The sequence below is a fragment of the Pistacia vera genome, unplaced genomic scaffold (assembly GCF_008641045.1).
Source record: "Pistacia vera cultivar Batoury unplaced genomic scaffold, PisVer_v2 Contig85, whole genome shotgun sequence".
Lineage (NCBI taxonomy): Eukaryota > Viridiplantae > Streptophyta > Magnoliopsida > Sapindales > Anacardiaceae > Pistacia > Pistacia vera.
In genome coordinates, this window is record NW_022196723.1 from 188,367 (window position 1) to 202,500 (window position 14,134).

General features: G+C 37.4%; 1 protein-coding gene across 1 annotated transcript in view; it reads left to right on the forward strand.

Moving 5' to 3' along the window:
- The first annotated feature begins 2,334 nt into the window (after positions 1-2,334).
- The window catches only part of LOC116118627 (7-dehydrocholesterol reductase), a 13,824-nt gene continuing 2,024 nt past the window's right edge, over positions 2,335-14,134 (forward strand). The window contains exons 1-8 of the mRNA XM_031404616.1: positions 2,335-2,556; positions 3,764-3,986; positions 4,173-4,228; positions 4,532-4,634; positions 4,729-4,794; positions 5,658-5,771; positions 12,643-12,769; positions 13,726-13,826. Of these exons, the coding sequence (XP_031260476.1) occupies positions 2,459-2,556; positions 3,764-3,986; positions 4,173-4,228; positions 4,532-4,634; positions 4,729-4,794; positions 5,658-5,771; positions 12,643-12,769; positions 13,726-13,826 (888 nt within the window). The 5' untranslated portion in view covers positions 2,335-2,458. The remainder of the gene's footprint in view (positions 2,557-3,763; positions 3,987-4,172; positions 4,229-4,531; positions 4,635-4,728; positions 4,795-5,657; positions 5,772-12,642; positions 12,770-13,725; positions 13,827-14,134) is intronic.

Genomic DNA, 14,134 nt, shown 5'->3' on the forward strand with positions numbered 1-14,134 from the left:
CGACGGTTCCAGTTCCTAGGTACCCAGAACCAGAACCTGTAACAACAGTTCCGGTTCCAATTCTGGGTACCCTATAAAATTATGACCCCCCAAAAGTTTTTAAAATGGCAAAAAAACCCTTAAAAACTTACAAATACCCCCCCACCTGGCACTTGTTAACAAAAATAAAAGGCCGAACGACTTATGCATACCCAAGGTTTGTTGAAACGACAAGTTGATACCCAAAAGGTTTTGAAACGACAAATGGATACCTTCCGTCATGTTCTGTTAGTGATTTTGGTTAGATAATAGTGAAAAGACTAAAATACCCTTGAAAGTTTAATTTTTAGTTTTTTATAAATTTAAAAACTTCTAAAAAACCCCTTAGGTTTGCTAATTTGACTAAACAGCCCAATATATAAAAATTTTATAAAATAACAAAAACACCCCCGCCACCCCCGCAGTGCCAGATTCCGGCCACCACCGCTGGAATCTGGCCGGAAAATTGCGTTACGACACAGACCCATCGGATCTGTGTCGTAACGCGTAGATCTTTCATTTTCCGACAAGATCCGTGGCTGATCTTGCCGGAAAAGACCAGATCTACGGCCAGATCTGGCCGTCGAGACCGGAAATTTGCTGGAAAATTGTGTTTCGACACAGACCCATCGGATCTGTGTCGTAACACGTCGATCTGGCGTTTTCCGGCCAGATCCATGGATGATCTGGCCGAAAAACGCCAGATCTGGCCGTCGAGGCCGAAAAAGGCCAGATCGGTGTGTTACGACACAAATCCGACGGGTCTGTGTCGTAACACAATTTTCCGGCTAGATTCCGGCGGTGGTGGCCGGAATCTGGCACTGCGGGGGTGGTGGGGGTGTTTTTGTTATTTTATAAAAGTTTTATATATTGGGCTGTTTAGTCAAATTAGCAAACCTAGGGGGTTTTTTAGAAGTTTTTAAATTTATAAAAAACTAAAAATTAAACTTTCAAGGGTATTTTAGTCTTTTCACTATTATCTAACCAAAATCACTAACAGAACATGACGGAAGGTATCCATTTGTCGTTTCAAAACCTTTTGGGTATCAACTTGTCGTTTCGAAAAACATTGGGTATGTATAAGTCGTTCTCCCAAAATAAAATTACAAATTATAAATTCAAAATTACAAACTCAATTACTTTGTAAAGGTAGATTCTCAAAAATCAAACCAACTTACTTTAAATGTTATGAAATATAAATATAAATGTATTCACATTACTTTTTCTATAAAAGTTTTTATTAACCCCCCTAATATTTAATTTTATTTTATATTAGTCTCGGTTCTTGGTTCTTGGTTCTGGTTCCGGTTCTTAACTATAGGAACCGGAATCGCATAGTAACGGTTCCAAAAATTTGGAACCAGAACCTACCCATTGACGATTGGTTCTGGGTAGGAATCAGAACCAAACCTAGGGTATCTTCCGGTTCTTTTGAACACCCCTACTACTAATATACTAAAACTTGAGCGAAGCCAACAATATTTCTAAAATTTTAGGGTGTATTTAAAGACGACAAACTGTAGGGGAGTTAAGAAAATTAGTCATTAAATATTAGCGATTTAGCGTAACAGCACAGCGATCTAGTCCGCCAACAAATAATTCTAAAAAGAAAGAAAAAAGATTCTAAGAGTTTTTTTCCACTATTTTTTAGAGGTTTCTAATTAGACTAGTTTTGAGGTGTTTTTAAATTATTATTTGTCAGATTTTTTATGCACTAGTTTTGACTGAATCAAAAATCCCACAGAACTAGTGTAGTATATATTTTAGGAGTTTATAAAACACCCCAAATATGGTGTTTTGGTTGGTTTTAAAATTTTATTCTACAAATACTCAATCTACTATAAAACTATCCCAATTATATCAAAAAAAATTAATCATATTATACACGTCTTCAACCATATTAAATGTAAAATAATTTTAAGCAATCATAAAAAAAAAAAAATTTTTATTAAAATCTCATTTCTAAATGCTTTTATTGAAGAAGTAGAGTTACAATTTTTCAATTATTCTAGATGCTACAAAGAACGGTGAAGAATGATAAAAAGACTTTACCACATTTAAAGTTATAAAATACTAATAAGTAAAAAATAAATAAAAAATTTTACCTTATAATTGAAAAAATAAAACTCTTAAATACTGGTTAGAGTTTGAGTATTTTAATAGATATATATATAAATTTATTATTTTAAAAAATTATTAGAACCGTTGAAAATGATGGTTTACCTTAGGAGTTTATCCCCGTAATCTCTACATAAAACTTCATACCGTACCTAAGATTCTAATTGGTTAACGAATAACAACTAAAATTCTAATTGGTTAATGAATAACAAAAGTCCGCTCAAGTCAAGCGAACAGAACAAAAAACGCAGTCCATAACTAACAGAGTTGCGAGATTTCAGACTTGCAAAAATCTCAGATTGTGAAGAAAACTAGACGAAAAATGGCTTCTACGGAATCGAAGACGGTGCATTCGGCAGCTCTCACTTATTTTTCTATGATTTCTCTTCTCACTCTCTGTCCTCCCTTCGTTATTTTGCTGTAAGTTTCGCCGCTTTTCCCAATGGTTCAATCTTTCTTTTATATGTTTTTGTTTGATTTTGATTTCAGAAGGCGTGCATGGATCTTTAGATTACTTTCGAGTTTTGGTATTATTAAAATTTTCTCTAGGAATGGAAGAGAAATTGTTAACTGAAGTTTAGATCTTACGAACTCTGATTTTTGCTATTATTTCTTTTGAATTAATTTTACGAGGAGTGTTGGTTAGTTCGTGGCCTGAATTTGATTTGTTCTTCTGTTGCAATTATTTACTTATTTATTTATTTGGAGACGACGGAAAAGAATAATTAATGAGAAAAGAATAATTAATGAGAAAAAAGAGAAATGCTGATTACTAGAGATATGCTGTTGTCATGTCAATTGACATGGTTGACTTTGTTGACTTCCTCTGATAGCTAAGAATAGATAATGTGGAGAAAAGAGTGCTTCTTGTTGCTGTAATTTATGTGAAATTATGTTTGTCCTGTGTAAAATATAAGAATTTTTTATTAATATTTTGTGGCAATTGGTTGCTTTGCTGGTTCAAGTTTATATACCATTAGATCTTATGCTTATCACTATCTGTTTTAGCAATGGTGTATGAGCTTTTACATTGGCTTTGAGAGGAATATGGATTGACTCGTGGCTTGATATTCCTTTTTTTTTTTTTTTTCATGTTTTCATTTGGATGTCATGTTATGGATCGGGTTATTGATCCTTTTTTTGAATTTCTGATATATTTAGGAAATGAATAGAAAAAATATATTTAAATTTAAATCTTTTTAATAACATGGTCTACATTGTGTCATTGCTGCTCTGTTTGATTTTCGAGAAATGAAGAAGAAAGCATTTTACAATGTGTTTATGTTGGACTCTGTTCTTTACTTCAAGATTCAAAGAGCACCTTAGTTTTTAAAAATTGCCGTTCGAATAAGAATAGAAATGGCAGAATTTTGTCCCAACTGTCTTATTTTAATTTTTTTTTTTTTGTCTTATTTTTGTGTTCTCTGACTGATTGAGTAAAGGAAAAGATTGAGGGAACCATTGAACAATTATTGGGTCGGCACTGATGTTGTCATGATTTTTTTATGTTAACTAGACTTGATTTGTTCATGTATTGTCTAACCTGGGTGATAAGTATCTATTCTTGTAAATTTTAGCTTAATATATTGAAGACAATATCAGAGTTAGATTTCGTTACTTTATGCAGATGGTATACGATGGTGCATGCCGATGGGTCTATTATCCAGACCTTTGATTACTTGAGGCAACATGGGCTGCAAGGATTTGTAGATATATGGCCAAGACCCACTGTTACGGCTTGGAAAATAATTGCTTGTTATGCAGCATTTGAGGCTGCCCTTCAGCTTCTTCTGCCTGGAAAAAGGGTTGAGGGCCCAATATCTCCTGCTGGGAACCGACCTGTTTACAAGGTTTCTGTTACTTGATATCTTCTTTTCCAAAATGCCTTAATATATAGTTGCTTGCTGATAATTTTGGTGGACTGTTAGGATTTAATTTCATTAACTCAAAATTGAAGAAATTTTTTCTACTTAATCATGTTGCTTGCATTTATTTTATTGCTTACATTAGCTTACTTTTTTTGTTGATTGGTGCAGGCAAATGGTATGGCAGCGTACACAGTGACACTTGTGACCTATCTAAGCCTTTGGTGGTAAAGGATTTCTCCATCAACTTCTTTTATTATGAAATTTCAAAATGCTTTAGAACTATGAATTTGATGTTGTAGAAGGGTTGTTCTGAGTGGAAGCTTTCCGCTTGGCTGCTTGTGAGTTGCTACACAATCAATGATGTCTATATCACTTTTTTTTTTCAATTTATTCAGCCAATGAGTTAGTAACTGTTGTAGCCTGCCTTTCCCTTACAACTGTGTGATTTACCTGCTTCTAGTTTTAGTCACCCTCATCAAATATCATCAAGTGCAATTGGTTTATACTTTTATTGTGTTTATTTTCAGGTTCGGCATATTCAATCCCACAATTGTTTATGATCATTTGGGAGAAATATTTTCAGCTCTCATTTTTGGAAGCCTCATTTTTTGTGTTTTCTTATACATTAAAGTGAGGATTTAAATTTAAGCTTGCTGTAATATTATTTATTCACAGATTACACTGCTTCAATTTATATCTGACCCTGATGCTTTATGTCTACAAGGGTCATTTGGCCCCATCTTCCAGTGATTCTGGTTCATGTGGGAACATAATAATTGATTTCTACTGGGTGAGTTTCTTCAGGCTCATGATGACAATACTATGTTTATGTAATTATTTTAAATTTTCATATTACTTTAAAAGTTTGGGCAAAAGGGGTGAAATGCAACAGAGAATCGATAAGATACCTAGTGGTCTCTGAACTTATTAATTAAAGATTTACATTGGAAAAGCAATTAGAACTCTGGAAATTGGTTGGTCAGAATCAGGCTTAATTAAAGTCTCCTGGCAAGCATCCAGTTTAGAATTCTGCTGCTTGCTCTGGAAAGAGGTTCCTAGGATCTATTTGAGAACTATTAACAAGTGATTTCCAACACTTTCTGGCATTTATGTTTTCTTTAAAAAAGAACCTGGGAAAATCATATCGCATGATTACTTTCATATGGTGCTAAATGTTTGATTGGCCTTGTAAGCATTAATGGAAGTTAGGCTAAGCTTGGGTTTTTTTATCTCTACTCAAACCTTCTGATTTATGGCTTAGGTTAAAGACCTGTGCGTTGATTCCATGGAGTTTTAAACTAGAGTGTACATTTGGAAGTCTTGTAGTATAATTGTATAATTGTTCTGCAAAATTATTAATAATCTCTGGAATATGCTACCATTTTATAAAATCTGAAATATTCATGCATCTGATTGGTAGCTTTATGGCTTTTAGGTGGTGTTTTTACTCGATGCTAGGTCATTAAGTTAATACCAACTTTACAATGTTTCAACAAACATGTAACACACTAAGAAACAGCCATATATATAATCTAAGGAGTAGAAAAAGAAATGTTGTTAATATGATGAGATTTGTGCTCGACGATGAATTCTTCTTCGGCATTTATGTGTAGTCCAGGCCATGTACTGATCTAGGTTATTCCCTTGTTACAGGGTATGGAGCTATATCCTCGAATTGGTAAGAACTTTGACATCAAAGTTTTCACAAACTGCAGATTTGGGATGATGTCGTGGGCAGTTCTTGCTGTTACCTACTGTATTAAGCAGGTACTAGCTCTTAGATATTTGTTCATCCAAATGTCAAATTAACTTGTCACATAAATTCTCTTGTTCAAAAAACTAGAAGCAAAATGTGGGAAATTCTTTGGTGGTGGTGTAGAGACCTCATTTGCTAGGCTCACATACAGAGTATGGTCAAAGGTATTAGCCTAACTGTGATCCTAAACGGATTTATAAAATTCATTCTTTGTGATTTCAAGTCAAGTTAATAAATTATCTAAAATTGGCATAGTGTTTTAAGCATTTCTCTGCATTAGTACCTTGTATATGTTCCTTTTTTTTATTGGGTTGATAGGAAACATTGAGTTGTGTGTGACTGTGAGAAAAACTCAAATATTATATCAAGTTTCAACTACGACAAAGAACTCATTTTAGTAGGGTGTAAGGTTTTATAACCACATACATATTAATGTTGAAATGCCTGGCATACTGATAGAACCTGTCCTGCAAAAACAACTAGCAATACCAACAAGCTATTCCACAACACACAACCAACACTCACAATCAATAAGAAAATACCCAGTTATATTAATACCCACACAGAACATTACAACTAGAACAGATACTTCTAGTAGCCTTGTCCTATCAGTACTCAATAAGCAAATAAACTGGGAAAATACAGCAACTACACTAAGAGAAAAATGGTAAACCAAAGGCTGACTTCGAGGGTCAGTCACCTCCCAGAATACTGACTTTGAGGGTCAGTTGCCTCCCTTCCAATTTTCTTTTCCCTTCTTGATCATTCTTTCTCTCCCCTCTCTATTTTTATTCACTCCTGACACCTTTTGTGCTCCTAACCGAATCTTCCTATATTCACTCCTGTCAAGCCATTTGTCATCTGTCCTTTCGAACAAACTCTAACCTTCTACACACAAATGTTAGCACTTATTCCTTTACTTTTTACCCTTGCCCTTTCTACGGTATAACAACCCTCTTGGTTGTTCATCATTACCCTCCCCAAGGAGAACCACCTTGTCCTCAAGGTGGAACGAAGGAAATTGGTGGTGAATAATGTCAAAATCCTCCCATGTGTTTTCATAGGACGGTAATCCTTTCCAGTGAATCAGCACCTCCCACTGTCCATTCAGAAGTTTCCTTTTTTTGAGGACTGCTTCAGGTTCAAGTTGTAGAATTAAATCCTTGTTGAGGGCTGCTGGTAAAGGTTGGCTATTGGGAATTGGGAATGTTGCTTTTTTCAGTTGTGAAACATGAAAAACGTCGTGAATACGAGCTGAAGAAGGTAGTGCCAGCCTGTATGCTACGGCCCCAATTCTGTCCGTGATTACAAACGGACTGTAAAACCGTGGGCTCAACTTTTCATTATAGCGACGGGCTAAATAGCGTAATTTGTATGGTTGTAACTTCAAATAGACAGAGTCCCCTACCTCAAATGTAACCTCTCGGCGATGGCGATCAGCATACACCTTCATGCGGTGTTGAGCCTTGAGAATATTAGCCTTTAACTCTTCAATAATGTGGTTTCTTTGTTGAAGTTGTTGGTCAACTTCTTCAACTGGTGAAGTCTGGTCCACATAGCGTAACACTGTTGGAGGTTCACGGCCATAAAGAGCCTTAAATGGACACATGCCTGAGGAGCTATGATAAGTGGTGTTGAACCAAAATTCTACCCATGGTACCCATTTTGGCCACTGTTGCGGTTGGCTATTGACAAAGCACCTGAGGTATATCTCTAAGCAACGGTTTACCACTTCTATTTGACCATCCGTCTGCAGATGGTAGGTTGAACTCATGTGTAAATGGGTTCCGGACTGTTTGAATAATTCAGCCCAAAAATTGCTCATGAAAATTCTATCTCCATTTGAAACAATGCTTCGGGGAAACCCATGCAACCGGACCACTTCTTTGATAAACAGATCCGCTACCACTTTGGCTGTGTACGGGTGTTTAAGAGTGACAAAATGGCTGTATTTGGTCAAACGATCGACCACAACCAGAATATTATCAACCCCATTCGCTTTGGGCAGCCCCATAATGAAATCCATGGAGAGATCCTCCCATACCTGGTTAGGAATAGGTAATGGCTGAAGCAGACCTGCTGGACTTAATGCGTCGTATTTATTCTGTTGACAGACGCAACAAGCAGCTACAAATTCCTTGATATCTTTCTTCATTCCCTCCCAAAACACCACATTCGAGAGCCGCTTATATGTCCGAAAAAATCCCGAATGGCCCCCAATAGGCGAAGTATGAAATTCATGTAGTGTCTTTTGGATGTGAGGACTCGATTTAGGCAACACCAACCTGTTATGGTACAGCAGATGGCGTCCCATTAATCTAAAATGGGAGTGGCTGTTCGGGTCAATCAGGAGCTGTTGTATTATTCCACGTAATCGGGTATCTTGCTGGACTGCATCTTCTAAACTGTCTAAGCCGGAAAAACAACCCACAGACAGAGCATGATGCTCAACTGTATCAGGCATTCTGGAAAGAGCATCTGCGGCTTTATTTTACGGTCCAGGTTTATATTGGATATTGAAATCTAGTTCCAATATTATAATAACCCATTTTTGCTGACTTTCACTTAATAGTTTTTGGTCAGTTAAAAAATGGAGACTCCGTTGATCTGTCCGGATAACAAAATGTCTTCCTAGGAGGTAATGACGCCACTTTTGCACAGCCAACACAACAGCCATTAATTCCCTCTCGTAGACTGATTTCAGTTTAGACTTGAGAGATAACCCTTTGCTGAGAAATGCGATAGGCCGCCCTTCTTGCATCAACATAGCCCCTAACCCGTTGCCCGAGGCATCAGTCTCTATAATAAATTCCTGAGTGAAATTTGGCATCCGTAGGACAGGGACACTGGTCATGATCCTTTTTAACTCTTCAAAAGCCAGCTGAGCTGTTGTATTCCATACAAAAGAATCTTTCTTTAATAGGCCAGTGAGTGGAAGAGCTATTTTACCATAATCACGCACAAAGCGGCGGTAGTATCCTGTCAGCCCAAGAAATCCTCTGAGTGCCCTGATGTCCTTTGGTTCTGGCCATTTACTTATGCTGTCAATTTTTGCGGGATCCACACCCACACCCTTAGCTGATATGATATGTCCAAAATATTCTAACTGGAGCTGCCCAAACTGACATTTCTTCTGATTTACCACCAGCTGGTTTTCCAACAATACCTGCAAAATAATGCTTAAGTGCGTCGCATGTTCATCCATCTCCCGACTGTAAATCAGTATATCGTCGAAGAATACCAATAAAAATTTTCTTAAGTATGGTCTGAATACTTCATTCATGACTGCCTAAAAAGTTGTCGGTGCATTGGTAAGGCCGAAAGGCATTACGAGAAATTCAAGTGCCTTTCATGTGTTCGAAAAGAAGTCTTGTGGGTGTCTTCGGGTTTCACTCGGATTTGATGATAGCCGGACTTCAAATCGAGTTTAGAGAATATCGTTGCTCCTTCTAACTCATCAAATAATTCGTCGATAGCGGGGATCGGAAATTTATCAGGAATTGTTAGCTTGTTAACTGCCCGATAGTCTACACAGAATCGCCATCCTCCATCTTTCTTTTTCACCAATAAAACAGGGCTGGAGAACGGACTGATGCTAGGTTTTATAATTCCCGACGTTAACATTTCCTTGACAATACGCTCTATTTCATTTTTCTTGTAATAAGGGTATCGGTATGGCTTGAGGTTGGGTGGTTGTGCTGTCGGAACTAACTGAATGGCATGATCTTTTGATCGGACAGGTGGTAACCTCGGAAGTGGTTCGAAGACTCGGCAAAACTTGTCTAAGACCTCTAGCAGTCTGTCATCGATACTCCCCATCTGTTCACACTGAGTCTGTATCTGCCCAAATTTTATCAAACAACCCTGACCTTCATTTTGCAAAGCCTTAATCATCGCCTTGAGGGATACCATTGTTTTGCTAAGAGACGGGTCCCCATACAGACAAACAGCCTGGTTTCCCAACATGAACCTCATAGTTTGTTTTCTCCAATTCGTAACAGTCTTGCCTAAAGTCTCAAGCCATGCAATACCCGAGACTACATTAGCACTGCTCATACCAAATGGGAAAAAAATTTGCACAATCGTTACCCCTGGTAGCTCCAAACATATATCCCGACATTCTCCTTCACACCTCACACTATATCCGTCACCCACTTTGACCCCGAACGATTGAGTCCCCACCACTGGTATTCCCAATTGGTCAACCACCATCGAACTAATAAAATTGTGGGAAGCCCCACTATCAACCAACACAATCACTTCCTTACCTTGGATTCTTCCCTTGAGCTTCATTGTCTTCGGACCTTGAATCCCCACCACTGAACTAAGAGAAAGTTCCACATTTTCCTGCTGTTGCTCCGTTTCTGTTTCGACAGTATCTCTACTCCCCATCGGATCTGGGTCATCTTCCTCATCGTCAATCAAAATAATCTGAAATTGTTTCTCCCCACATTTGTGCCCAAGAGAATACTTCCCATCGCACGTTAAACAAATCCCTTTCTCTCGTTTCCTCTGGATCTCCGCATCTGTCATTCGACAGAAGGGAAAGTCTCACCGTTGGAAGTTCTGACGTTCGAACGGCCGAAAGGATGTTGTTGATTGGTCGCGAGTGGAAAAATTGGTCGAAGAACCTTTCATGGAGGATTCTGGTGCTCGACGATTGAAATGGGACGTGAAATGTGTTTTTAGGGATTCGGCTGAATTGGGAAATTTAGGATTAGTTGGGTTAGGTTCAAATCGGGTCAGGCTAGTCGGGTTATGCTCAAATCGGGTCGCACTCTTGGATCCTTGATTGTTGGGCCCATAAGACAGCCCAGGCCCAGATGTGCGTGAAACCTTATGTGATCCCACTTGGGCTTCTTCTAAAGCCCGATTTCTGTCTTCTATTCGTTGGGCTAATTCCATAATTTGGATTAAGGAATTTGGTTGAGCCAATCTGACTTCCGCCCTGATCTCCACCTTCAGCCCATTCACAAAAGCAGCCTGCAATATTTCTTCTTTCTCCCCCACCAACAGAGCTGCAACTGCTTCGAACTAGTGACGGAACTCCATGACTGAACCATTTTGTTTGACTGCCATTAAGGATTCGTATGGGTTGAGTTCTTGTGACCCACTAAAACGTTGCAATAGTGCCAACTTAAACATGGCCCACGCGCTTGTCCGAGTTCGGGATTCCGTCCACTGGAACCAATTTATAGCTTCACCTTCCATACAAATGGCTGCCACTGTTAATTATCCTTCTTCCGATACCCCATTGAGACTGAAGTAATGCTTAACTCCAAAGATCCATCCGTACGGATCTTCACCGGAAAATATGGGCATTTCTAACTTTCATCCCCCCCAGTTCACTGCGGCTTGGACCACTGTTCCCAGATCCACTAGCTCCATTTGGGTTTTCTTCTTGGTGAGATTGTACATTCTCCGATGATCGCCTCTCAGCTCTCCCAGCTTCTTCCTCATCTTTTCGTCGCACCCAAGACTACAGCTCAACTAAACATTCTCTGATTGTACCCATTTCTACTCCCAACTTCGTAATCTCTCTCTGAACATTATCCATTCTTGAATCCATCCTTGTCAAGACCATTACCCAGACGACAGTGCTCTGATACCAATTGATAGAACCTGTCCTGCAAAAACAACTAACAATACCAACAAGCTATTCCACAACACACAACCAACACTCACAATCAATAAGAAAATACCTAGTTATATTAATACCCACACAGAACATTACAACCAGAACAGATACTTCTAGTAGCCTTGTCCTATCAGTACTCAATAAGCAAATAAACCGGGAAAATACAGCAACTACACTAAGAGAAAAATGGTAAACCAAAGGCTGACTTCGAGGGTCAGTCACCTCCCAGAATACTGACTTCGAGGGTCAGTTGCCTCCCTTCCAATTTACTTTTTCCTTCTTGATCATTCTTTCTCTCCCCTCTCTATTTTTATTCACTCCTGGCACCTTTTGTGCTCCTAACCGAGTCTTCCTATATTCATTCCTGTCAAGCCATCTGTCATCTGTCCTTTCTAACAAACTCTAACCTTCTACACACAAATGTCAGCACTTATTCCTCTACTTTTTACCCTTGCCCTTCCTACGGTATACCAGCCCTCTTGGTTGTTCATCACATACCTTTAATGATGTTCCATAGTATTCTACTTTCCATTGTTACATGTAATCAGTATGCTTAATCTTAAAGTCATCCATATTTCAACCAAAACAAAAAATTGTGCCCTCATTTACTTTTCAGTGGAGTACTAGAAAGGTGGAGATTGGAAAATTATTGACAAAAGATGGATTGTGCAACAATATAAATACCGAAGAAGTCATACATAACTGTAGGTATGTTTTATCTAGATCCCTGTTGATTAAGAGTTCTTCTGCATGAGGAAGGGGTTTAAGAATTAAATCTCCCTCATACCAATCTTAGAGGGGGATCAATTTAATTAGATTTTGAGCATAGGGAAGGGTAGGGTGGGATGTGAGGTAAAAATGGAAAAAATAATAAGACTGATTATTTCAGCTGGGTTTTGCAGAGATTTTAATTGAAATGTTTGAGTATAGAAGTCATGGGTTCACTTAGTCCTCCTAAACCTAAAGTTATTCATGTTGAAAGTAATGCCTGTGCAGGTGGTTGCCTAATTACAGCCACTTTGAATTTCTGTTTAGATTCTTGATTGCTTGTTTACCCTTCTTATTCTCTTCTACTCACTTCCAACATAAGATAATACTTACCATGATCAGCCTTTTTTTCTTCATCAACTAGTTTGGTCAAAGAATTTTCTGCTTGTTAGTTTTAGAATTTTGTGGCGGTGATTTTAATCATCACCATCATGATCCTCTGCTTCTTTTAATCTTTTATATTGTTATTTTACCAGTATGAGCAGAATGGGAGAGTTGCAGATTCCATGCTTGTAAATACAATATTGATGCTGGTTTATGTTACAAAGTTCTTTTGGTGGGAAGCTGGGTATTGGAACACTATGGACATTGCACATGATCGAGGTTTGCATATGCTCTATTGCTCTCTATTCTTCTTATGCTGGTTTCATAGTCATGGTTATTTTAATGATTGAATTGGAATAGAAGCATGTGTACAACCTAGAATGACCATTGACCTTGATGAAATAATACTTACCCACGTGTTTGAAGATTTAAACAGAAAAAGAAAGAAGAAAAAAACCTTTAGTTAATGATTTTATGGGAAGAAATGGAACTTTTTAGTGCATCTTCAAATTTTAGTGCTTGTAAATTTGCAAAATACTTGTATCTTTTTCTCTTTCTCGTAATTTTTGCTAGATTCTTTTGGTTCCTAAATTTAATTATTAATTTGAAGTTTTTCATTAAGTGATCCCTACTGATTATTATTAGAAAAAAGAGAAACATAATGGTTTTCATAGTCTTGGTGGCTGGTAAATGCATCTCTAAATTCTATCTTTTTGGATGTTTTGTATTGATTATGTCCTGTTGACTTATTTAAATAAATCCTGCTGAGATCTTAAAGATTATTGCTTTGAACCACTGGCTCTAGCATATTGTAAACAACTTTACAAGGCATCTTTTTGTGCTAGAGGATTGGCATCTTCCTTCAGCTTCTGTTTAATTTTCAGTCACTTGTCACTACTGATTCGAAGTTTAATTATATATATATATATATATATTCAGTAATAAGAAATATTATTGACCTGACCTTAGTTATGATTATTGCTGTGGAAGAATTAGCTGGGTTTTCTATTGTTTAACTTTCCTTATCTTCTTATTGCATCACATATGTTCATGTTGTTAGCAAAAGAAGTAACACTAGTATATTTAGTTGACATTTTCACATATATCATTGCTTGTGGACAAAATATGCATTACGTATTAGCCTGTTGTATATTTTTTGTTTTAAAGTATTAAAAGTTATGCCTTTTCTTTTAGGAGTTTATCTTATCTTTCTGATCTTTTTACTTTTCCAACAGCTGGTTTTTATATTTGTTGGGGATGCTTGGTGTGGGTTCCGTCTATATATACTTCCCCTGGCATGTACCTAGTTAATCATCCCGTGCATCTTGGAACTCAGGTAACAAGTTTCCAAGTTTTTGTTGGTTTGCCTAATAAATTGGAGTTACGGTTTACTAGCAGTGTTGTCTTAGCCATCTTTTCTTTACATGTTTTCACAATTCGGTTCTTATTTTGAGGACTTAGAATTGAAATGTTTCAAAAATGATCACATCCCTTTATTTATCATATATATGCCCTTACGATGGATTGAAGGGAAATTTAAGTGCTGAAAACTTGGCTGTGAATTTGGGCAGCTGACAAATAATACATGAAAAGTTAGCTACTTTTTCTTGGTCTGGATAAAATACTGAAGCATAAATTGGTAAA